Source organism: Stegostoma tigrinum, chromosome 12, assembly GCF_030684315.1.
Source record: "Stegostoma tigrinum isolate sSteTig4 chromosome 12, sSteTig4.hap1, whole genome shotgun sequence".
Taxonomy (NCBI): domain Eukaryota; kingdom Metazoa; phylum Chordata; class Chondrichthyes; order Orectolobiformes; family Stegostomatidae; genus Stegostoma; species Stegostoma tigrinum.
Window position 1 is genome coordinate 12,741,461 of NC_081365.1, and position 26,434 is coordinate 12,767,894.

Below are 26,434 nucleotides of genomic sequence, written 5' to 3' on the forward strand. Positions count from 1 at the left end.
CACCCTCAAATTTCTGTGACCATATGCATGTCCAGCAGTCTCTTAAATGACCCCAATGACCTTGCTTCCACAACTGCTGCTGGCAACGCATTCCATGCTCTCACAACTCTCTGCGTAAAGAACCTGCCTCTGACATCCCCTCTATACTTTCCACCAACCAGCTTAAAACTATGACCCCTCGTGCTAGCCATTTCTGCCCTGGGAAATAGTCTCTGGCTATCGACTCTATCTATGCCTCTCATTATCTTGTATACCTCAATTAGGTCCCCTCTCCTCCTCCTTTTCTCCAATGAAAAGAGACCGAGCTCAGTCAACCTCTCTTCATAAGATAAGCCCTCCAGTCCAGGCAGCATCCTGGTAAACCTCCTCTGAACCCTCTCCAAAGCATCCACATCTTTCCTATAATAGGGCGCCCAGAACTGGACGCAGTATTCCAAGTGCGGTCTAACCAAAGTTTTATAGAGCTGCAACAAGATCTCACGACTCTTAAACCCAATCCCCCTGTTAATGAAAGCCAAAACACCATATGCTTTCTTAACAACCCTGTCCACTTGGGTGGCCATTTTAAGGGATCTATGTATCTGCACACCAAGATCCCTCTGTTCCTCCACGCTGCCAAGAATCCTATCCTTAATCCTGTACTCAGTTTTCAAATTCGACCTTCCAAAATGCATCACCTCGCATTTATCCAGGTTGAACTCCATCTGCCACCTCTCAGCCCATCTCTGCATCCTGTCAATGTCCCGCTGCAGCCTACAACAGCCCTCTACACTGTCAACGACACCTCCGACCTTTGTGTCGTCTGCAAACTTGCTGACCCATCCTTCAATTCCCTCGTCCAAGTCATTAATAAAAATTACAAACAGTAGAGGCCCAAGGACAGAGCCCTGTGGAACCCCACTCACCACTGACTTCCAGGCAGAATATTTTCCTTCTACTACCACTCGCTGTCTTCTGTTGGCCAGCCAATTCTGTATCCAAGCAGCTAAGTTCCCCTGTATCCCATTCCTCCTGACCTTCTGAATGAGCCTTCCATGGGGAACCTTATCAAATGCCTTACTGAAGTCCATATACACCACATCCACAGCTTGACCCTCATCAACCTTACTAGTCACATCCTCAAAAAACTCGATAAGGTTTGTAAGGCATGACCTACCCCTCACAAAGCCGTGTTGACTGTATTTGATCAAGCCATGCTCTTCCAGATGGTCATAAATCTTATCCCTCAGAATCCTTTCTAACACCTTGCAGACGACAGACGTGAGACTTACCGGTCTATAATTGCCGGGGATTTCCCTATTTCCTTTCTTGAAGAGAGGAATTACATTTGCCTCTCTCCAGTCCTCAGGTACGACTCCAGTGGAGAGCGAGGATGCAAAGATCTTCGCAAGTGGCGAAGCAATTGCATTTCTCGCTTCCCAAAGCAGCCGAGGACAAATCTGATCCGGGCCTGGCGACTTGTCAATCTTAATGTTTGACAAAATTTTCAGTACATCAGCTTCCTCTATCTCTATCCATTCCAGCATGCACACCTGCTCTTCAAAGGTTTCATTCACTACACAGGTCGTTTCTTTCGTAAAGACAGAAGCAAAAAACTCATTTAGGGCTTCCCCTACCTCCTCAGGCTCCACACACAAGTTCCCTATGCTATCCCTGATCGGCCCTACTCTTTCTTTGACCATTCTCTTATTCCTCACGTAAGTGTAAAATGCCTTTGTGTTTTCCCGGATTCCTTCTGCCAAGCCTTTCTCGTGCCCCCTCCTGGCTCTCCTCAGACCATTTTTGAGCTCCTTCCTTGCCTGCATGTAATCCTCTCTAGCTGAACTTGACCCTAGCTTCCTCCACCTTATGTAAGCTACCTTCTTCCTTTTCACTAGAAGCTCCACCGCTAAGATATGTTTTCAAATATTAAAAGCAGTGAAAGTCTGCAAGTATAAACCCCGAAAATCATAGAATTGTGATGGTGCAGAAGGAGGCCATTCTGCCCATAATAAAAGCCAAGACTGTTTAAGCATTTTTATGTGGTGCCAGTCTCCTGTTTGTTCCCCTGTAACCCGTCGTGTTGTTTCTATTTAAATCATCACCAGATGCCCCTTGAATGTTTCAACTAAACCTAGCTCCACCACAGAGATAATGGGAACTGCAGATGCTGGAGAATCCAAGATAATAAAATGTGGAGCTGAATGAATACCGCAGGCCAAGCAGCTTTTGTGCTCTTAAGATGCTGCTTGGCCTGCTGTGTTCATCCGGCTCCACACTTTGTTATCTAGCTCCACCAGACTTCAGGTGTTGAATTCCGTACCCTACTGCTCACTATGTGAAAAAGTATTTACTTACGCCTCACATTTAATTCTTTTGCAAAAGACTTTGAAACTGTGCCTTATGATTCCAAAAGTTCTCACATTGATCCATTTCCAATTGCAAATAGTTTCTCCCTATCCGCTCTGTCCAGATCCTCATGATTTTGAAAACTTCTATCAAATCCTCTTTTTGCCTTATCTCCAAAGAAAACAATCCCAATATTTTCAATCATTACTCCCGACTGAAATGTCCCACCACTGAAACCATTCTTGTAAACCTCCTCTTCAATCTTTCCAGTGCATTACACCCTTCCAATATAATGTGCTCAGAACTGCACACAATATTGCACCTGAGGTCTAACCTTTGTCTTGTATACGATTATTGTAATCTCCTTGCACTTTTACTGTGTGTTCCAGTAATTGAAACCTAGAATAGTGTAGGGTCTATTAACAGCTCTCTCTACCTGTTCTAACAGTGTTAATGATTTGTGTGCATGAATGCCCAGGTCTACCTAGTCCTGTGTACCCCTTGGATCAGTACCTTTTGTTTTATACTTGTTCAGTATGTTCTTTGTTCCAAAGTGCAACACCAAAGTGTTGGTCTCCTTGTGAAGGCCTACACTGCCCTCCTTATAGTTTACAATTCTCTAAGTCTGTCATCCTCAGACTTGGACATTATCTTCCACGCATAAAGATTTAGATCAATATTATCTAATCAGCCTGCACAGAGATGTTATTGTACCCACCAGAGCAGATGGGATTTGAACCCATGCCTCCCGGCTCAGAGTTAGGAACATTACCACCGCAGCCTTCACTCTTACATCAGAAAAGACAAAGGTTCAAATACCAGCTCCAGGGAACTCCACTTCAAACTTCCCTCAGCCTGAAAAAGAGCCCATTAACCATTGATCTCTGTTTCTTGTCCTTAAGTCAATTTTATGTCCACTTTGCTGCTGTCTCTTTTATTCCATAACGTGCAATTTTCTTCGAAATCTGTTGTGTGGCAATGCATTGCAGACATTTTAGAAGTCCAGGTACACCTCATAAGCAGCTTTGCTCTCATCAGCCCTCACTGTTACATTCTCAGTAATCTCCTGCAAGTTAGTTAGACAGAATTTTCCCTTGTTAAATTCATGTTGACTCTTGAATAAATCCACATTTCTCATTTTGATAATTTTTGACAAATAATTGTTTCTTGAAATTTTCCCACCACTGAAGGTACTCTGGTCTGTGACTGTTGGGTCTATAGAATCATAGAATTTTGCAGTACTGAAGGAAGCCTTTCAACCCATCTTGACTGTTCCAGCTCCTGAAAGAACCACCCAACTAATCCCATTCTCCAGCCCTATCTCTGCAGCCCTCTAAATGCATCATTTTCAAACAGGTATACAATGGAATCCACCTCCGCCACTCTCCCAGGCAGCATATTCTATTCTTTCTTTACACATTTTTGAAGTGGGTACAATGTTAACAATTTTCCAAACCTCCACCACCACGCCCAAATAAACAAAGATTGAAAGATTTTTATCAGTGTGCCTGCAATTTCCAATCTCATTTCTTACAGGATCTTTGCAGTGTCTCATCTAGTCCTGGCCCTTTATCAGCTTTTAAGCACCAATGGCTTATCCAATGCTACTTCCTTAACAATTTAAAACCCTTCTCGTGACTGCATTTCCTCCCTTGTACTATAGTCTGGACTGCATCTGTCTAATTGGTAAAGACTGATATGCACAGTATTAACTTAACATCTCAACCATGCCTCACCTCCATTAGTAAATCCCATTTTACTCCCTGATCAACCTAGCCTGCCTTTTTTATACCCTTTTCCAATTGATCTGCTTATTACAGAATTGACATTTCCTTTTATTTTAGCCGTTAGTCTTTTCTCATTTCTTCTCTTAATTGCTTTATCACCTACTTTCCGAACTTCTTATATTCACCTTGGCTCTCAATTATTGCCTGACACTTGTTTTAAACACCCTTTTTCTTTTTTAACCTAATTTCTATCTCATTTGTCATCCTGTGAGCTCTAGATATATTTGTCCTACCTTTCCCTTCTGAGGAATGTACTTTGACTGTGCCTGAATTAGCACATCACTGAAGGTAGCTCAGAGATAGTAGGAACTGCCGATGTTATCTCAGATGCTAGCAAGGTGTGGAACTGGATGAACGGAACAGGCCAGGCATCATCATCAGAGGAGGAAAGCTGACGTTTTGGGTCTGGACCCTTCTTCAGAAATTCTTCAGATTTCTGAAGGATCCAGACCCAAAATGTCAGCTTTCCTGCTCCTCTGATACTGTCTGGCCTGCTGTGTTCATCCACCTCTATACCTTGTTACTGAAGGTAGCTCATTGTTTTTCCCAATGTTTCATTTCATTCTACTCTGCTTTGAGCTATGTCATTTTTTTACCACATCCCAAACCTTTATGATATAATTGATCACTGTTCCCTAACTGTTCCTCCACCTTCACTTAATGTAGTTGGCCCATCTCATTCTGAAGAACCAGGTCCAGTCATGCCTCCTTTCTTGTTTGATCAGACACATACTTCTGTAGGAAATTCTCTTGTTCATAGCCTGGGAACAGTTGTCCCTCCATGGTACTACTATCTTGATGTATGATTATTTAAAATCCCCATTATAACTACTCTACAATGTTCATACCTGTCTGTAATTTCATTATTCCTTAGTATCCTTGCTGTGAATGTTGGAGGGGTGGGGAGGATGCAGTGGAGCATACGTTTTTGTTAGCTAAGGGGCATAGAGCCATAGTACATAAATGGAATTAATGTCAATTGATCACAATCTGCTTGAATGGTGGAGCAGGCACGGCACTCAAAAACAATCTGTCATGAACAGGAGGTGAGGACCAAGATGAGTTGTTGAGACCAGATATCTGATTTATTCTTTTACAGCAGCCTGCACAAACTCAAAACCATAATCTCAGCAGCTCACTTCACAGAGCAGTTCAAATTATGGGCTGCTGTAAGCTTTTCTTTCTTGTTTTGAAACTTCTCACCCTTCTTTTTGTTCTTGCAGCATTGCAGAGCAGACAACCATCACCACAGCTGAGTTTGTGAGCCAATCCATTGACATCAACGAGCCCATTGGAAACCTCAAGAAGCTGTTAGAGCCACGTCTTCAGTGTTCCTTGGAGGCGCATGAAATTTGTCTGCAAGATATTCTGGTAAAGAATAAGATTTTTAAAAACACTTTATTTGGAGCATCAAAATATTTTGGAGTGTTGCACTCTGACTTTGGAAGAAAATGGCGGTCCAATTTCCTACATTGATGACCTCCTAATCATGCTGTAGCATTGTTTGTGCTTGGTGTTCCTCGGCAGGGGCCAAGTGACTGGATCTATTCCTTGTGCTTTTCTGTTGTTTTGCTTCAAGGAACTACGGATAGAGACTGAAAATCACTTGTTCATCTCCTTTGCCAATGCCATCACATAACCCAGGGAGACTAGAAGATATATTTCTTGTTTCCTTCTGCAGCTTCCAAAGTTCTTCATAATTTGCCTTTTTGATTGGGTTTTGTTACAAACATACAAATTAGGAGCAGGAGTAGGCCTCCCAGTCTCTTTAATTCCCTCCTCACCAGTTACTTCCCTGAATTTCTGTCTCATCCTATTTGTCCCACAGCATCATTTTAGCACCCCCCATGGCATGTCTTTTTAACTCCACAACAGGATCTAGGCATAGCTGCCAAGACCAGCATTTATTGTTCTTTCTTCTACAACTAAAATACTTGCTAGGGTCCTTCAGCAAGCCTTAAAAGTCAATCTCATTCTTGTGGGCTGGAAAGACATAAAGCTCAGCTCAGCACAGATCACATCTGATTTCCTTTGTTGATTATGAAAGTGAACCACAAAGGATGATGTTCTATGATTGGTGATGCTTCATTAGCAATGTAAAATTGTCAGGATGAGGAGAGATTGAACATAAACCACACAGCGAGCGTTACTGCGCTACAGAATCCTTTTGACAAAGAATTTTGGATTAAAGGAATATTTGGGCAGTGGGTCAGATTGTATCCATCAGTGCTATGAAGCTGAATGTTTCTAATTTTTTTACTGAGCGTCCTGCATTAAAATTGTGCTTTGTTGGGTCAAGATAGGAGAAAAGTTAATAGCTACTTGTTTTACATTTAATATTTGGTTTAAGATGCTTAATGTCTCTCTCCCACTAAAGTCTACTCAAGTAGCCATTTTTTTCTTTGTGGTATGGGCAGTAGTTTAGCCTCTACTTCAGTAAAAGCTTCAACGTTGAGCCTAGTGGTATTATCGCTGGACTGCTAGTCCAAAGACCCAGATAGCACTCTGGGAACCTGGTTTCAAATCCCATCATAGCTGGTGATGGAATTGGAATTCCATAAAAATCTGAAAGTAAGAATCTAAAATCTGTCTGTGAATCCATTGCTGATTGTTGGAAAAACCTATCTGGTTCACAAATGTCCTTTCAGGAAGGAAACTGCTGTCCTTCCCTAGTCTGGCCTACATATGACTCCAGACCCACTCTTAACTGCCTTCTGGACAATTAGGCGTGGGCAATAATGCTGCCTAAAAGTGATGTCCTCAACTCATGAATGAATAAAGAAGAAAAATCCATCAACTTTACTTTCTACTATAGAATAATATCTAATGAGTTAGACTTGGAATGCCCAATGAATCAAAGAATGTTCCTTGCTTTGTCCACCTTCTGTTTTAGCTGGATCCTAATCGTAGTTTGTTTGACCAAGGAGTGAAAACTGATGGCACCGTTCAGCTCAGCGTGGAAGTCATTTCCAGACAAGGTAAAGTTGGCCTAAAACTTATCACAATTCGGCCTTGCATTGCATACTGTGCTCAAGGCTTAACAGCACACTTTTTTGTTTTTCCTATTCAGGAAGTATGATCTAACCAGAATGATTGCGAGGATCTTAATAAGAAATGTTTGGCGTGTTCCCAGTTAGGTTTTTTTTTCTCTTTCACTTTTTTTTTAGTTCTCTGCCTCCTCATCACCCTCCTCCCTCCAGCTGTCAAGAGCATTACTGGACTTGTATTTGGAGCATTAGAATGGCAATTTAACCTGCTGATAATCCTGTGTAAGTGGTCTACTGGTACCACAGCTGGTGATATCCCAAAGTTAAACTTCTGCCTTTGCCAAGATTAGTTGCCAGGATGACCAGAGTGGTGGTGATGGTAGTTGTGGGGGAGGGGGAAGAAATCAACACAGAAGTAAAAGCAGATTTTGAGTCTTCCCAGACTCTTCCTTATAGTCTTTGAAATGATTTTACAATTTCCAGCAGTTAAGCCTCCACTGCTGAGCCCAGGAGCGATGAAGCCATGGCAGAGCTCCTACAGAATCCGTGGATGAGATCAGTTAGCTTGACCAAAACCAGAAACTGAGCCTGCTATTTCCTGTGTTGATACCGTCTTCTTTTGTTTAGAATAGACAGCATTAAAACAAATTTAAATACCAAACGAACTGTGGATGCTGTAAATCGTCTGAAACAGATTATTCCATCTACTCGTCAACAGAAACCTCCTCCCATTCTTCTTCGTCTAGCCCCATAAGTGTATCTTTTATCTTATTCATTCATGAAATGTGGGTGTCATGGGTAAGGGTTAGGATACCATTGACTGCCCATCCATAATTACCCTGGAGAATGCCCAAGACATGAGCTGCAGTCCAAGTGGTTTAGGTTCACCACAGAGCCTTGGGAAGCAAGTTCAAGGCGTTCAACCCAGAGATGATGAAGGAGAGGTGATATATTACCAACTAGCCACTAGCTCGCCACCACTACCTCAAAAGCAACTTGATTCACCTGAGATAAAACATTACAGTTATGAGAAGAAACTGCATAGACTGGGTTTGTTTTCCTTGGAGCAGAGGAGGCTGAAGGGGGATCCAATTGAAGTGTACAAAATTATTAGAGGCACAGATAGAGTAGATTGTGAGAATCTTCTCCCCATTGGCAGACGTGTGAGATCAGAGAGCGTAAATTTAAGGTGGTTTGGTAAGTGGTTCAGAGGAGATCTGAAAAAAAAGATTGGAGAGAAAAATTTTGTAGAGATATAGAATGTGCTGTCAGAGAGGGTGGTGGAGGCAGGCACTCTCCCAACATTTAAGAAGCATCTGGATGAGCACATAAAATGCCAGGGTATAATAAGCCATAGACCCAGTTCACTTAAATGGGATTAGTCTAGCTTGGTGTTTGTTATTCACACGGTCAGCCGAAGGGCCTGTCTGTATGCTGTATGACTCTATAAATAAGGACAGGCAATAAATACTGGCCCAGCCAGCTATACTCCCATGAGTGAATTAAAGAAAAGTCACTTGGTGTGGATGGGAACTTACAGATGATGGTGTTCCCATGTGTTTGAAGCTCTAGTCCTTCTGGCTGATAACGATTATGGGTTTGGAAGGTGCTGTTGGAAAAGTCCTAGTGAATTGTTGCAGTGCAAATTGTAAACACTGCTGTGTCTGTGCAGCAGTCAAGGGAGTGAATATGTATGGTGGTAGATGGGTGCCAGTTGAGTTTGCTGCTTTGCCCTGAATGATGTCAAGACTGTTCAGTATTGTTGGAGCTGGTGGCCAGACTGGTTTTGGGATCATTTAGCCTGTCTGTCACATGCTGCTAAGTTGCTTGGCATGCCCAGTGTTCCTCTGTACCTTCGCCAGGTTGACAGCATAGTTTTGTTTAAGATATGTCTGGTAGTGCTGCTTCTACTTATGGCCTAAAGAGCCTCATGGGTACTTAATCTTAGGTTTTGAACAGATCTAGCAACTTATCTCCTTTAGCAAGGTAGAAGTGCCACATGATGTAATGGAGGCTATCCTTGATCTGAAGGGAGGACTTTGTCTCCATTAGGGCAGTACATAACCACCCTTCTGATACTGCCATGGGCAGCCACGTCTACTCCCAAGTAGATTCATGCAGATGAGGTCAGCTACATTTGATTCCTTGTGGTTGCCTCACCACCTGCTACAGGTGTAGTTCAGCAGCTATGACATTAGTCCATTGTACCTTACTGCTACCAAGGTACTCTTGGTAACTTGTAATCCTCCCACCAAGAGTACAATCTGTACCCTTGCCTCCATCAATGCAACTTCATTTATCATTGAGGAGAACCGTTTCAACCGAGCAGTTTGGTAATCAGCAGTAGGTTTTCTCACCCATGTGTCATCAGATGGCAGTAATACTTCATGGGATCCACAATCATGTGGAGGACTCCCAGAGCAACTCCCTTCTGATTTGCATAATGCTTTGCCATCATTTGCAATGGATCTGTCCAGTTGGTGGGACAGGACATTGCTAGGATTGGTGATGATGGTATTTGAAACACCCAACATATGCATTCTGACTGGAGTTCCATATGTGTTTAATCCATCTCTCTAGACATAAAGCTCAGTCCTTATTATCTCTTTAACCTTGTGAACTTATTTTTTGTGGTTTACCTGTTTACACTCCTTTACTCCTCTTCTCCATTAAGTTTCTTATTTTGAAGAAATCTTACTCATCCTCCTACCTGACTTTATTTACACTGAAGTTAATCTGCCAGATACATGCAAATTTATTAAGTCCTCAAATAGTTGTTGTTTATCCCTTGTCGAAGGGTAAGATAGCTGTCTTGAATGATGGTCGTTGTTTAAGGATTGTTCTATTTAGCAGGAGTGGAGCCGAAGCTGAACATCCTGGAAATTGTTAAGCCGGTTGAAACTGTTGAGGTTGTAATCGATCCTGATGCAGCACATCACGCAGGTGCCGAGGCCCAGCTTGTGGAGGAAGCACAAGTGATCACGCTGGATGGCTCAAAACAACTGACAGCTATACCAGACGAGACATCTGAGCAAGTGACACGATGGGCTGCAGCTCTCGAGGGTTATCGGAAAGAGCAGGAGCATCTTGGAATACCATACGGTATTGACTTTACATGGAATTTCACATAAGCAGCATTTCAGTGCAGAAATGGGACACTTGTTCCATCTTGTTTATTCACATCAACCACCTCCCTTTATCTCTACCTGTTAACCTGTTCTTCTCTTTCTTTATCGACAGTTATTTAGATTCTCCAGAAATGCATTAATGCTCTTTTCTTTTCCTCCACTACTCCATGTTGTAGCAAACTCTTGTGATGGAAAAGTTGGGCTGTGCTTTTGTATTTTTTTGGTAAGGCTTTGATTGCCAGTGTCACCACTAGGTGGAGCAGAGCAGCCCACAAAAGGCAAGCGTTGCATCTGACTGACAAAAACAACCACATCTTTTGCTCAAAAATTTATTCCAAGAGGAGGCAAATAACAAGATCACTGCAGTTTCTTGCAGTAAGTTTTAAACTAGCTAAAATATATTCTGGAAATCACAGCAACAATTGTGATAATTTGTAAACTTACTGCAAATTGGGGCTTCTAGTGACTATTAAGTGGCCTCTGGTTACGAGTCTGCCAAGCTGCAGAGAAATTTACATACAGTTTCAGCCCCACTGAATTTGGTCCTTCCTATTTTGACTATTTCTTCACCTCTCTCCCAACCTTTATGGTCTGTCCCCACCTACATTTGCAAGTTCTGAAGGAAAGTCACATAACACTTGAAATGTTAACTGTCTCTCTCTCTTCATGGATGATGCCAGACCCACTGAGTTTTCAAGCAACTTCTGTGTTTGTTTGTCCTTAGAACTTCATACTGAGCTATGCCATACATATAATTGCTGGAAAGCTTGCAGCATTGCAAGAAGGTAACTCACCACCTCTGTCTCCAGGACAATCTGGAATAAATAACAAATTTCTTGCCAGTGATGCCAACATCCCAAAAATAAAATAAAAAAGTGTAAAGTATAATGTCAACATCATGTCCATTGTGAGAAGTGAAGGAACTTTTCTACTATACCAATTTGGCATTTTTTTCCTCAATGTCAAAATTACAGGGACTTTCTGAGTATCATTAGCAATTTGAATGTAGTTTCATGTTGTGATCCAGGCTTAAATCTGTCTGAACACCTATAAATCAGGACCTTGTAACTAGCAGACACACTCTCTTATGCCTACATTGATTTGTTCTTGGTAGTTTTCACTATTTAAAAGCTTAAAGTAAATCATCAGAACAACAACTTGTTTTCATATACCATCTTTAGTTAATAAAATATTGAAAACTATCTGACTAAACATTTTCCAAGTGTCACCTCTTAAGAGATTTGATGTAGAGTTACTTTTAGTCATGATTAGGACATTAGTCTGGATTTCTCCACCTGTCCTCTTCTCCTCAGCCAAGGGGACGGTATGGAAATTCTTCCGACTGCCCCAAGTGGCAATTGATGGTCAATAGGACTAAATGAGTGCTAATTTTAATCTCTTGTGGTAACACATTGCACTTCCACTTCCAACTGCATTATAACATCTGAGTTGAGGTCAGCAGCTTGCTGTCTAATGGGTAATGCAGCATTAACCCATATCCTGGCACTCGAGTAGAGTCTGTTAGTGTTTAAAGGTGCTGCGCTATTTTGCTGAAGCATCACGTTGAAATGCTGCTCTCTTCACACTCCATAATAGTTCTGAGCTGCTAATGTTAAACAGGATTGAGATGTTTCACTTGGTCTCATTGCCCCTGACACGGACCAGAAAATGTCCACTTTCCACAAGCAAGCAACTGCCATTGAAAATGCATTTGATAGAATCAACCTCTGCTACACAGGCTGTCATAGTGAGATCGTCAGCTGACTGTCACAGCCAAGGGCATACATAATGTCCAATTGAATGTGGTGACAAATGATGACTGACACCCAGGGAACAGTGCGCCAATAATGAGTCAACCACTTGGCAGGCAATGAAAGAGGGGGATTAAAGCCAAACCTTCAATTTAAAAAAATACTTGTTTTGGTCCACTTTGCTTTTAAAAAGCCCTGTAGGACTTTCAACAGTTTATTTACAGAGTGACTCATCAAAATCAGCTCTATAACATGACCTACCTCTCGGCAAGTGTCAGCATGTCTGCCTGATCTGTAATTGTGGAAATTTACCCAGCTATATCGCCTGTTACTGATGTATGTCTTTAAATTGCAAGTTAAGACCAAGACTAACATTGGTGCAATAGTTAGAGATGACCTTATGTTAGGAGTTCAGGATCTGGAATAAGTTTAGTTGCATGTGAAATGTAATAGAGTGTAGGAGTCACGAGTAGATGTCTACGGGCCCCCTGATACAATGTGGCACAAAATTATACAAGATGAAATATTGGGTTCTTGTGACAAATGTATGGCAATAATCAGGAGTGACTTGAATCTACCTATAAACTGGAAAACGCAGATTAGCAAAAGTAGCCTGGATGCAAAGTTGCTAGATAATGTTCAGGAGTTTCTTAGAGCAGTACATTTTGGTACCGCCCAGAGAGCACCATTGTTCAACATTATGTTGTGAAATGTGACAGGGTTATTTAATGACCTCAGAGGTAAGGCATCCCTAGGCAACAGTAACCACAATACCATTGAGTTTTGCGTCCAGTTTCAAAGGGAGATTTTATCTAAGGCTTCTGTTTTAATCTAAAGTGAGAGTAACTATACAGGCGTGCAAGCTGAACTATCTGAAGTGAACAGGCATAGTAGGCTAGGGGATAGATCAATAACAAAACGGTGGCACATATTTTATATTAGCGGGAAGGATGTAAATTCATTGCAGATGGCTCATAGGATGTTAGTTAGATTGATAACAGGTCAGATGTCACTTTCTCAACTTAGTTTTGTCCTGTCTTGCTTTTGAATCGGAGGTTCATCGCAAATACTGCATTGGTTAGCTCAGATCAAAAAGTTGAAAATGGTATTTGATTACCTTACTAATAACGTTAACCTCTTGGTATGCGAACATCTCTAGCAAAGCCAGCATTTATTGTCCATCACTAATTACCCTAAGTATGGTAATGAGCCACCTTTTTGACTGCTGCAGTTCACGTGCTGTATTTATACCCACAGGGACGAATTTGATGCCCTCCCTTGAGGAGAGTTTAAAGATGGAGGGCATTTAATATGATAGAAAACCTAACGTCTTCCCAGCTCTGCCCCAAATAAGTCCAGGGCAAAAATACATGTCAATGGCCTTCCTTCAATCAGTTGAGGCCCTTAAGTTTTGACCTACAGGTCTCGACATCATACTGGTATTCAGTGCGTGGGCTGTTGCCACAAACCTGGAAAATAAACTCTTGTTAAATTTTCTTGAGTTCTTGGGAGGGAGAGCATCCTCACTTGAAGACCTTTGCTGTCTGATGGTGGGACCCAACAGGATCACATCCCTGAGAGTGACATCCCTGTTCTTCCTCCTGACAACCCCTGTCCCTCCCAACTCCCATCCACCCTCTCTCACCATTGTCCCATGTTCCTTCACCCAAGTCTAACTGGCAACTCTGCTCATCCAGTAGCTGTCAGCGCAGTGTGGGGAGGGTGAGATTTCCTCCCCTGCATCTGATCCTTGCAACTCTCAAAAGACAACAGATGAGATTGCTATCACATGGATTAAATTCTCCTCCAGCATGTTGCAAGGAAAGGCTTAATATATCACAAGTCGTCCTCTGTCTCAAGGGACAGTCAAAGAAGAATATGTACTTCTGTATAATTTAGGAGCAGGAGATGACTTTGGTGGGAAAGAAATTCGTCATGCATTTATCTCCAATTATAAACAAAGACCATTACTGTCACACTGACTATCGTGCGGATTCCATCTGTTTATCTGAAACATTCTGACTGTTTGCAGGGCAGGCTTTGCTCCATGTGTTTACTGAAATCAAATGTTATTATTTAGTGGATTGAAGAGATGTTATCCTTATTCCTCATGTTTATGGAGCTTCAACCGAAACATTTGTCTTGCCTTTCCCTTTCTTGGTGAAGTTTTCAATGAATTCACTTGCAACATTTCCAAACTTCATGCCTGTATTAGCTATTCTATGAACTATGTTACGATTGCCAATTACAAAATGATTCTTCAAAAGCTGTACGTTCAGATGCATTTCATCTGATTGTTGCCTGTATTTTTATGCTTTAGATCCAATTCAGTGGTCAGCAGACCAAGTGTTGCATTGGGCCATCTGGGTGATGAAGGAGTTTACCATGATTGACGTGGACATCAAAGACCTGAACGTCCTGGGGAAAGACCTGTGTGCCCTGAGCCAGGAGGAATTTCTGCAGAGAGTACCAAAGGGAGAAATTCTTTGGAGCCATTTGGAATTGCTGAGAAAGTGTGAGTAAATCTTAGTGTAATGTATGTTCTTGCCAGCTGACTGAAGATTAAATATTTTGATCACTGAATTTGCTTTCACAGAGTCAGATCGTTTCACCTGTAATCAAACTGACACAGGCCCTAAATTAACGGTTTCTGTCCTGCTTTTAGCCAGGAGCATTGTTACCCATCAAAAGACCAGAAGTGGACTATTTGCTGCTGGTTGTACAGCGTTCACTCACTATTTGCAATTTTTCGGACACTAAAGCAGGTCATCTTCAAATGCAGCGTGACCTGAACAATAATCGGGCTCAGGCAAATTAGTGGCAGTTAATGTTTTTGCCACACAAGTGCCAGGCAATAACTGTCTCCAACACTGAAAATCTAACTATTATTACTTGATGTTCAATGGCATTAGCATTGCTGAATCTCTCATTATCAACTTGTAGAAACTGAACTAGGCCAGCAATGTAAGTACTCTAACCACAAGAACAAGTTAGAAGCTGAGAATTCTGCAATGAACAATTCACCTACTGATTCCCAATGCCCATTATTCATCTACAAGACACATGTCAAGAGTGTGATGGAGTATTGAATACACTGCAGTTGCCTGGATGGTCGCAGCTCGGCACCAACTGCATTATAGCAGCTGCTTGATTGACGCCCTACATCAATATTCAACTAATGCATAGTGGCAGCACTGCAGTAAGTTGCCAAGACTCCTCGGACAGCGCCTTCCAAAAGGCACCTAGAAGAACAAGGTCAGCAGATACATGGGAACACCATCAACTGCAATTTGCCCTGCAAGGCACAGGCCATTTTGACTTGGAACCATGCTTCCATTCCTTCACTGTCACTGGGTTAAAATCCTGAAATTGCCTAACAGCAGTATCGGTGTACCTGGGTAGACTGTAAATCACCACCACCTTCTGGATGGCATTTGGAGATTGGCAATAAATATTGGCTTAGCCTGTTACAGCCACATGTCACAAGTGAATGAAAACAAACCATACATTTGGTCTCCAGTGTCTTTCCGTTAAATTCAAAATCTTGTTTCTTTCTGTTTTTGTCCCGTTCATCTTTTCCTCGCTGTCTTTTTCACCTATTTCATATTTAGCTTTTTATAATCACATTTATCTGATTCCTTGAGTTAGTGATAAGAGCAAAGGTCATTATGTTAACAGGCTGTTTAAATTTAGATGATGCAATGGAGCCTGACCCTGTCCCATCTCAATAGCCATGCACACTTCATAGAATCATACAGAACAGAAGAGGCCTTTTGGCCCATTCAGTCAGTGCTGCCAAAAATGCTGCAATCTGTGCTGTTCCCACATTTTCAAACTTGTCTCATAGCCTTGAATAGCGCATACATGTGTACTCCCAGCAATATTTTGTGAACTTGCAATTCTGTGTGGACAGCACAACAGCTAACAGTACTGTGCCCAAGTTTTGAATTCATCTATTCATAGATGTCTGTATAGCATGCTCAACGTTCATTACCCATCTCTAATTCCCTTTGAGAAGGTGATGGTGAGCTGACATCTGGACCATTGCAATCAGTGTGATGAGGTTACTCTCACACTCCTAATTCGATACTTCCATTGTTATTGGATCAAAATCCTAAAAAAGCAATCGCATTTATCACAGTCAGATGCTGTGACATAGAAACAAATTTGAAAACAATAGTGTTCTGACATACTGTGTAGATGGTAGCAGACGTGGATTTGGGCGTTATTGTCAAATAGAGGGGTCTGTGTCTGTGTCTGTCTGTCTCTTGGTCTGACTCTGATCGGTTCTTCAACTTGGACTCCCTGAACCTGACAGTGTGGAGCCTTGCCTGTTCTAGCATCTCAGTCACCCCTGATGAGCACCTTAACACAGACCTGCTATTGAAGGTAATACCTTCACTGGTTATGTGACATCTTGTATCTTTTGCAGAATTGCAATTTGAATTTGGGTATATAGTGATGTAGTTGTTCCTCCAGAACAGGACTGCAATTCTTTGGTACTTTAAATTAATGAAGTCTGTTTCTGCATTACAGATGTGTTAGCAAGCCAAGAACAAACGGGTGAAATTGCAACTGTTACCATAGACCAACGTGAGTATTTGACTCCATACATCTTTATGCATTAAGGGGGTGTGGGGAAGATATGTTGTGTGTCGGTTATTTGTCTAAAATATTAACATTTACCATCCCCTTGCCGATTTCTATTATTGTAATAGAATTTCAAGATGTTTTGGGAACTTACTTTTGTAAGTACTTTTGAAAATACTTTTGTATTTTTATATTTGACCCCGATACAGCAATGGAAATTGTGTTACTTTGAGGTTGTGGAATTTTTGGTGAAATGGGGATCATGTTCAGTTATTCCTTGCAGTTTACCATGCAGATCAGAAATCTAGACTTTAATTGTTGTTCAAACAATCTGTTTGCACACGGCTGCAGTGTGGTACGTTTGGGAATGGTTACGATGTTGTGCACAGCAATCCCATGAAATGGTTACTTGTATCTGCTGAATGTAAGTTAAGATTGATGCACATTCCTCGGATTCAACACCAGAAGGAGACATTTTCACGCTGTCAGACTGGGTCGGATTCAGACTGTCATCACTGATGTATTCTATTGTGTATTGTTCTTGCAATCATTTGGTTGTTTGGAAATGACAAGAGCTCCACTGTGGGATGCTTCCAAGTGAACCTTTCAGAATGAGTAATTGACACTTGAGAAGTAGTGTTGTTTTTCTTTTGATAAATTTCAGCATAGTCTTGTATTTGCTTTCTAAAATGACTAAATTAATGTTTTGGCATCAGGCCGAAAATATCAGGTGGTTGTTAATAATTCCAGTGGCCTTAGTATTTGTGCTTGTGATGAAGAACAAAAGTTCAGCCTGTCAAATTCCGATCGTCGCCAAGAATTCACTTGGGAAATGCTAAAGGCACTTCTTTACCCAGTGTATAGGGACATTGTGTAACTTAAGACAGGGAGTTGAGGTGAAGAATGTATTTTAAGAGGAAACATGGAAGCAAGTAAAAAGTGAGAGAAGGGAACAGAACCTTATCCTGGTAGTAAAATAAATTAACGGGGAGGCAATAGCCTAGTGGTACTATCGCGGGACTGTTAATCTGGAGACCAAGGTAATGTCCTGGGTTTGAATCCTGCCGCATCAGGAATTTGAATTCAATAAATATCTGGAATTAAGATTCTAGTGATAACCGTGCATCTGTTGCCAATTGTCAGACAACCCATCTGATTCACTAATGTCCTTTTAGGGAAAGAAACTGCCATCCTTATCTGGTCTGCACTACATGTGACTCCAGACCCAAGCAATGTGTTGACTCTAAACTACCCTCTGGGCAATTAGGGATGGGCAATAATGCTGTTTAAAAGCGATGTTCTCCTCCCATGAATGAATAAAGGGAAAAGAATGAGAGAAGGAATTGAACCTTTTCCTAGTAGTAAAATAAGAAAGGATGTGAGAAGGCTTAAGTGGAGCCAAAACACCACCATGGATCAGGTGCTGCATCGCCTGTAAAGTGGTTATGTTGACTATAATGGGCTTGTAATCTAGAGTTCTGGATTGATCTAGACAAGGGAGTTCAGATCTTGCCACTGGTTAGAGGGCCGACAACCCCTTGGGTCTGATACAAGGAGAAATTATTTTTAATATCAAACAGGTCTACGGCACAGAAAAAAGCCCTTCATCCCACTGAGTCTTTGATCAAAAACAAGACCTAATTATTCTAATCCCATTTTCCAGCAATAGGCCTTGTGCACCTTGGGTATTGCAAGTGCACATCTAAATGCTTCTTTCAGTGTTATTAAAGGTTTCAGCCTCTGCCATCCTTATAGGCAGTGAGCACCAGATTCCCACCTCCCTCTGGTTAAAATGGTTTTCCCCACATCCCTTAGTGGCACACGTCTCCGCTGGCTACATCTGCGGGAAGTGCACCCAGCTACAGCTCGTTGAAAACCGTGTTAGGGAAATTGAGCTGGAGCTGGATGAACTACGGATCATTCGGGAGGCAGAGGGGGTAATTGAGAGGAGTTACCAGGAGTTGGTCACTCCTAGGCTCAGGACAAGGATAGATGGGTTACAGTTAGGGGGAGGAAAGGGGACAGACAGACAGTGCAGAGATCCCCTGTGGGCATTCCCCTCAGCAATAAGTATACCGTTTTGGATACTGCTGGGGGGGATGACCTACCAGAGGAAAGCCATAGTAGTCAATTCTCTGGCACTGAGCCTGACACTGTGGCAAAGAAGGGAAGGGGGCAGAATAGAAAAGTACTCGTGGTAGGGGACTCGATACTTAGGGGAATTGACAGGAGATTTTGTGGTCAGGATCGGGATTCCCGGAAGGTATGTTGCCTCCCTGATGCCAGGGTCCGGGACGCCTCCGATCGGGTGTATAAGGTTCTAAAAGGGGACGGCGAAAAGCCAGAAATCGTGTTACATATTGGCACAAATGATATAGCCAGAAATAGGATTGAGGATATAAAAAGTGATTTCAGGGAGTTAGGATGGAAGCTGCAGAGCAGGACGAACAGAGTAGTGTTCTCTGGTTTACTACCAGTGCCACGAGATAGCGAGGCGAGGAACAGGGAGCGGGCGCAGCTGAACACGTGGCTATGCAGCTGGTGTAGGAGGGAGGGCTTCAGATATGTAGATAATTGGGATGCCTTCTGGGGAAGGTGGGACCTGTACAAGAAGGACGGGTTGCATCTGAACTGGAAGGGGACCAATGTCCTGGGTGGAAGGTTTGCTCGAGTAGTTCGAGAGGGTTTAAACTAGTATGGCAGGGGGGTGAGCTGTATACCAGAGGTGAGCGTTGATGCAGGTGAGGCAGTAGCAAGAGGTAGACCAGCTAGTGGGAAGGAACCAAGGGATCAGTTAAAGTGTGTTTGCTTTAATGCAAGGAGTATCAGGAATAAAAGTGATGAACTTAGAGCATGGATCAGTACCTGGTGCTATGATGTTGTGGCCATAACAGAGACATGGGTTTCTCATGGGCAGGAATGGTTGCTGGATGTTCCAGGGTTTAGAACATTTAAAAAGAATAGGGAGGGGGGAAAAGAGGAGGGGGTGTAGCACTACTAATCAGAGAGGGTATCACAGCTACAGAAGCTTCCATTGTCGAGGAAGATCTGCCTACCGAGTCAGTATGGGTGGAAATTAGGAACAGCAAGGGAGTAGTCACCTCGTTAGGGGTTTACTACAGGCCCCCCAATAGCAGCAGGGAGATTGAAGAAAGCATAGGTCGACAGATTTTGGAAAAGTGTGGTCGCAGTAGGGTTGTTGTAATGGGTGACTTTAACTTTCCTCATATTGATTGGAACCTGCTTCGAGCAGAAGATTTGAATGGAGCTGTATTTGTAAGGTGTGTTCAGGAGGGTTTCCTAACGCAGTACGTTGACAGGCCGACGAGGGGAGAGGCCATTCTAGACTTGGTGCTCGGAAACGAGCCGGGGCAGGTATCAGATCTTGTGGTGGGAGAGCATTTTGGTGATAGTGACCATAACTGCCTCACATTCTACATAGCTATGAGAAGGAGAGGATTAGGCAAAATGGGAGGATATTTAATTGGGGAAGAGGAAACTATGACGCGATTAGACACGAGTTAGGAAGCATGGACTGGGAGCAATTGTTCCATGGTAAGGGAACTATAGACATGTGGAGACTGTTTAAGGAACAGGTGTTGGGAGTGATGAGTAAATATGTCCCTCTGAGACAGGCAAGAAGGGGTAAGATAAAGGAACCTTGGATGACGAGAGCGGTGGAGCTTCTAGTGAAAAGGAAGAAGGTAGCTTACATAAGGTGGAGGAAGCTAGGGTCAAGTTCAGCTAGAGAGGATTACTCGCAGGCAAGGAAGGAGGTCAAAAAAGGTCTGAGTAGAGCCAGGAGGAGGCACGAGAAAGGCTTGGCAGAAGGAATCAGGGAAAACACAAAGGCATTTTACACTTATGTGAGGAATAAGAGAATGGTCAAAGAAAGAGTAGGGCCGATCAGGGATAGCATAGGGAACTTGTGTGTGGAGTCTGAGGAGGTAGGGGAAGCCCTTAATGAGTTTTTTGCTTCTGTCTTTACGAAAGAAACGAACTTTGTAGTGAATGAAACCTTTGAAGAGCAGGTGTGCATGCTGGAATGGATAGAGATAGAGGAAGCTGACGTGCTGAAAATTTTGTCAAACATTAAGATTGACTTGTCGCCAGGCCCGGACCAGATTTGTCCTCGGCTGCTTTGGGAAGCGAGAAATGCAATTGCTTCGCCACTTGTGAAGATCTTTGCATCCTCTCTCTCCACTGGAGTCGTACCTGAGGACTGGAGAGAGGCAAATGTAATTCCTCCCTTCAAGAAAGGAAATAGGGAAATCCCCGGCAATTACAGACCAGTAAGTCTCGCGTCTGTCGTCTGCAAGGTGTTAGAAAGGATTCTGCGGGATAGGATTTATGACCATCTGGAGGAGCATGGCTTGATCAAATACAGTCAACACGGCTTTGTGAGGGGTAGGTCATGCCTCACAAACCTTATCGAGTTTTTTGAGGATGTGACTAGAAAAGTTGATGAGGGTCGAGCTGTGGATGTGGTGTACATGGACTTCAGTAAGGCATTTGATAAGGTTCCCCATGGTAGGCTCATTCAGAAGGTCAGGAGGAATGGGATACAGGGGAACTTAGCTGCTTGGATACAGAATTGGCTGGCCAACAGAAGACAGCGAGTGGTAGTAGAAGGAAAATATTCTGCCTGGAAGTCAGTGGTGAGTGGGGTTCCACACGTCTCTGTCCTTGGGCCTCTACTGTTTGTAATTTTTATTAATGACTTGGACGAGGGGATTGAAGGATGGGTCAGCAAGTTTGCAGACGACACAAAGGTCGGAGGTGTCGTTGACAGTGTAGAGGGCTGTTGTAGGCTGCAGCGGGACATTGACAGGATGCAGAGATGGGCTGAGAGGTGGCAGATGGAGTTCAACCTGGATAAATGTGAGGTGATGCATTTTGGAAGGTCGAATTTGAAAGCTGAGTACAGGATGAAGGATAGGATTCTTGGCAGTGTGGAGGAACAGAGGGATCTTGGTGTGCAGATACATAGATCCCTTAAAATGGCCACCCAAGTGGACAGGGTTGTTAAGAAAGCATATGGTGTTTTGGCTTTCATTAACAGGGGGATTGAGTTTAAGAGTCGCGAGATCTTGTTGCAGCTCTATAAAGCTTTGGTTAGACCGCACTTGGAATACTGCGTCCAGTTCTGGTCGCCGTATTATAGGAAAGATGTGGATGCTTTGGAGAGGGTTCAGAGGAGGTTTACCAGGATGCTGCCTGGACTGGAGGGCTTATCTTATGAAGAGAGGTTGACTGAGCTTGGTCTCTTTTCATTGGAGAAAAGGAGGAGGAGAGGGGACCTAATTGAGGTATACAAGATAATGAGAGGCATAGATAGAGTTGATAGCCAGAGACTATTTCCCAGGGCAGAAATGGCTAGCACGAGGGGTCATAGTTTTAAGCTGGTTGGTGGAAAGTATAGAGGGGATGTCAGAGGCAGGTTCTTTACACAGAGAGCTGTGAGAGCATGGAATGTGTTGCCAGCAGCAGTTGTGGAAGCAAGGTCATTGGGGTCATTTAAGAGACTGCTGGACATGCATATGGTCACAGAAATTTGAGGGTGCATACATGAGGATCAATGGTCGGCACAACATAGTGGGCTGAAGGGCCTGTTCTGTGCTGTACTGTTCTATGTTCTGTGTTCTATCCCCTCTAAACTTCGTGACTCTTGCTTTAAACTATTGCCTCCAATCAGTGATCCCTCCACCACAGGAAAAGATCTCTTCCTGTCCTCTGTCAGTGAAAGAACTGAAAGGAGGGACATCCTGCTAGGCTTCAGCCTTACCAATTTACCTGTCATGGGTATGTCAATCTAAGATCACTGGTGGGAGTGATCACTGCACGGACTTTGTAGAGACAAAGGCATACCCTCACACCTGAGGGCACTTTTCAATACGTTGTGCTACTATACTAAACAGAGCTAGCAACTCATTTGGGAATCCTTGAGGGTGCTGCAGGCCATCAGCAGCAGAGCTGCATTCAACCAACTTTCGTTCACTGAGGAATATAAAAGAACGTGGTAGACATTGAAAATGAGGCACCAACCTGGTACAGCTGCAGCACAATTGTGCTCTCACAAGCTAGAAAGCAGCATGCAATAGACAGCACTAAACTGTTCCACAGCTGTCAAGTCAGATCATTGTTCCGCAGAATTGCTACTTCCGGTCATGAATGCTGTTGGATAATGAAACAACTATTGGAACGAGGAAATCCTATGAATGCCCTCACTGCTGAAATAGCCCAGTACATCAGTGCAAACAACATACTTCAATCAAAGTGCCAAATGCCTGGTATACCTCTCTTGAATTCCCCACCATCACCAAAGCAAACTTCAATCAACTTGATTCACTCCACATAAGCGCACTGGATACAGCACATGCTGTGCACCCTAACAACATCCCTGCTGTAGTTCTGAAGACTTAGACTCCATAAGTAGTCATGAGTGTATTCAAGTTGCTTCAGTACAACAATGGCAATCACATCTACCTGCCGATGAGGAAAATTGTCCAAAAATGGCCAATGCATTAAAAGCAGGACAAATCAAATTTCTGATGCCTTTTCTGATGAAGGGTCTAGGCCCGAATCGTCAGCTTTCCTGCTCTTAAGATGCTGCTCAGCCTGCTGTGTTCATCCAGCGCTGCACCCAGTTGTCTTGGATTCTCCAGCATCTGCAGTTCCTATTATCTCTAAGACAGTTGCTTTCCAGTTTACTCTCAATCCTCAGTAGTGATGGGAGACATGGTTAATAACAGTGCTATCAAGAGGCAGTTACACGGCAACAACCTGCTCACTGCTGTTGTTTGCTTTGAGTTCTGCAAGGCTACTTTGCACAATACCTCATTCTGCCTTGGCTCTTAAAATCGAAGTAGCATTTAACTGAATGCTGTAGCAAGGAGCCCAAATACAGTTGAGCTCAACGGAAATTGGAGGGAGAGTGTCTCCTCATTGGTTAGAATTACACCTAGTACGAAGAAAGGTGGTTGTGGATGTTGGAGGCAAATCATCTCAGCTGTGGCTATCGCTGCATGTCTTCCTCAGGTCAGTGGTTTAAGCCCAGGCGTCTTGGGATGCTTCACCGGTGATTCATCTTCCAATAGAAGGTCAGAGGCTGGACAGTCTGCACCTCACTTCTTGACTCCCGAAGCCTGTCCAACATCTGCTGTACACTCGTCATGAGTGTGATGGAATACTCTCCGTGCTTGTATGGATCCACTCCAACAGTCCCAATACCATCCGAAACAAAGCAACTGTCCTGATCATTAGGCCACCAACCATCTTGAGCATTTGCAAATAAAAATAGAAATTGCTGGAAAAACTCCAATAGCTCTGGCCCTGTATGTGGAGAGAAAACAGAGTTAACATTTCAGATACAAGTGACTGAACAGTCCAACTCTGAAAAAGGGATACAGGACCTGAAATGTTAACCCTGCTTTCTCTCCATCTGTACTGCCAGAGGTGCTGAGCTTTTCCAGCAATTTTTATTTTCATTTCTGATTTTCTAGCATTGGCAGTTCCTTTTTTAACTCTTAAGTGTTCACCAAGTCCCCCCCAGCAACAGGGTGTGCTATTTACAAGATGCTTTGCGGTAATTTGCATTTGGGTTCTTCATTAACACATTCCAAACCCATGAAACCAATGCCCAGAGAACAAGCATGTGACAGCATCATCTACAGGCTTTTACCCAAATTAAGTACATTCTTGACTTGGAAATTTATCATCTGTACAGGAGCTCTGTACTTCAACATTTCAGACGGCGATGTGCCTCACCATTATCTTTTCATGGACAATGAGAGATGGATAATAAATGCTGATCTTACAGAAACACCCAGATTCTGTGCGTGTTGAGAATATGATACTTTTATGTAATTCTACAGCGTTAATTGATGCAAATTGCACAGGTACACGTATCCAGTTTCCACCTAAATATGCAAGTGAGAAAGGTATGTTGAGGAATGAGATGAATAAGGAGAGGAGGAAATTCAGGAATAAACACGAGCACAGAACAATTGGGCTGTGAATGGTCTGTTCATTAAATTCTGTCCAGAAATACCCTGCAGCATTGCTGTTCTGAGTGTGATGCTCTGTTTATAATGACAGAAGTATTTATGAAATAACATTCCATAAGTTATTCAATGAAGGTGAACCAGTGTTTGATGCATCCTGTATCTTTAAGGCCACAGCGTACTTTCTGTAAGTATAGCCTGAGGTCAGTCAGACTTTGATTACTCTTCAGTGCTGAAGGATTGGAAGGTACTTGGAAATTTCAGCTGCAGGCCATGATAACATTTTTTTTTTATCCTTTGAAGTATGACAGACATTGTCGATTGTTATAAGAGTTTTTGCATCGTGCCTCTGAAAGAGAAAGAGCTGCTGGTATTTAAGTGCCACATTAGGTGTCCATGTAATGAACAAACAGTTCTGTAAATTATGGGATTCATTGTGTGAGCTGAACATATCCAGCCACTATGCACCATCTGCCTGATGCAGCACATTCAAACTTAAATACTTTCTTTTCAGCTGTCCAAATAATTCCTGCAACCGTGCAGTCGACAACTCCCACCACCATAAAAGTCTTTACTGGAACACCCAAGTCTGCCAAAGTCCCACGTGCCCCGAGGATCTCTGGGGAAGACAGAAGTTCACCTGGGAATAGGACTGGTAAGGAGTTACTGGTGTAGTGTATGTGTTTGTGTTAGGATGAGGATCCTCCAGCAATATAAGATTACCATTGTGCTAAGAGGAGCAAAGGTAATCAGTTCAGCCTCTCATCATGCTTGCCTTGGCTCCATTTGCACAAGTTTTCCTTTTACTTTCGTGCTGAATCTTTCAGTACTCCACCTCCTGGGCTTTGTGCCATTTCTCCTGCTATCACTTAGATTAACATGTGCTAAGGTAACTCATTTGCCATTTTCTATTGCCTGCATTGGTCCTGAAACTTTTTGATCTTTTGTTCAGCCAACCCCAGTTCGTTCTTCATGCAAGTGGTGACAGAACCTTTAGCCACCTCATATCTGCATCTTATTCATCTTTTAGAGCATTCTGTTCTCTGAGCAAGCTCTTGCTCATTTTTCTTATGGCTTAGTGCCTGTCCCTTCTCTTCTTCAGTCATTCACCTCTCCCTAAAGGGCCGCCTCCTGTTGAATACCAGAGGTTGTTGCACCAGAATAAGGGCTCTTCCCCTCTCCTGCCCCTCTCTTCCCCCTCTTCTCGTCTCTCTCTCTCTCTCTCTCCCCACTTCTTACTTCGCCCTCCCTTCTCACCTACCCTTTTGTGTCTCGCGCTCCCCCTCGCCCCACCCCCCCCCCCGCCTCGCCCCTGACTCTTCCTGAAACTAAAAACATTAATTCCTTTTCTTCGTTTTCAGTGCATTAAGTAGTTCTCAACTCACTTCAGTATGTCTCTTTCAATTCCCCATCACCTGCCCGCTGATTCCATTTACTCTAATTTTGATTATGACTTCCTGTGTGGGACATTACCCAAAGCTTTCTGAAAATCTAAACAGACCACATTCATTAGTTCCCCCTTATCTGTCCTGTAAGTTACATCCTTTTTTTTTTAAAAAGGGCAAAAGGTTTGACAAGTATGATTTCCTTTTCTTGAATCCATGTTGCTTCTGTGAATCCTATCATTATTTCTCAGTGCCCACTTACACTCATCAAGAAAGAATGTGGTAATATTTTTCGACTGGAGCTCAGAAAAATGAGGATGAACGAATTGAAATAGCAGATTCTGAAGAGGCTCAACAAAGGAGATACTGGGAAATTTTATTTTCACTTGATTTACAAATCTAGAAATTTGCCCTCCATCCTGCAATAATGGTTCAACCATTTTGGACTGAGATGTGGAAAAATTTCTTCAGTCAG

General features: G+C 42.9%; 1 protein-coding gene across 1 annotated transcript in view; it reads left to right on the forward strand.

Annotated features, from left to right (window-relative positions):
• Positions 1–26,434, forward strand: part of gabpa (GA binding protein transcription factor subunit alpha) — a 57,515-nt gene that overhangs the window by 19,386 nt on the left and 11,695 nt on the right. The window contains exons 4-9 of the mRNA XM_048541416.2: positions 5,339–5,486; positions 7,009–7,093; positions 9,956–10,204; positions 14,302–14,496; positions 16,518–16,574; positions 25,089–25,229. Coding sequence (XP_048397373.1) covers positions 5,339–5,486; positions 7,009–7,093; positions 9,956–10,204; positions 14,302–14,496; positions 16,518–16,574; positions 25,089–25,229 — 875 coding nt within the window. The remainder of the gene's footprint in view (positions 1–5,338; positions 5,487–7,008; positions 7,094–9,955; positions 10,205–14,301; positions 14,497–16,517; positions 16,575–25,088; positions 25,230–26,434) is intronic.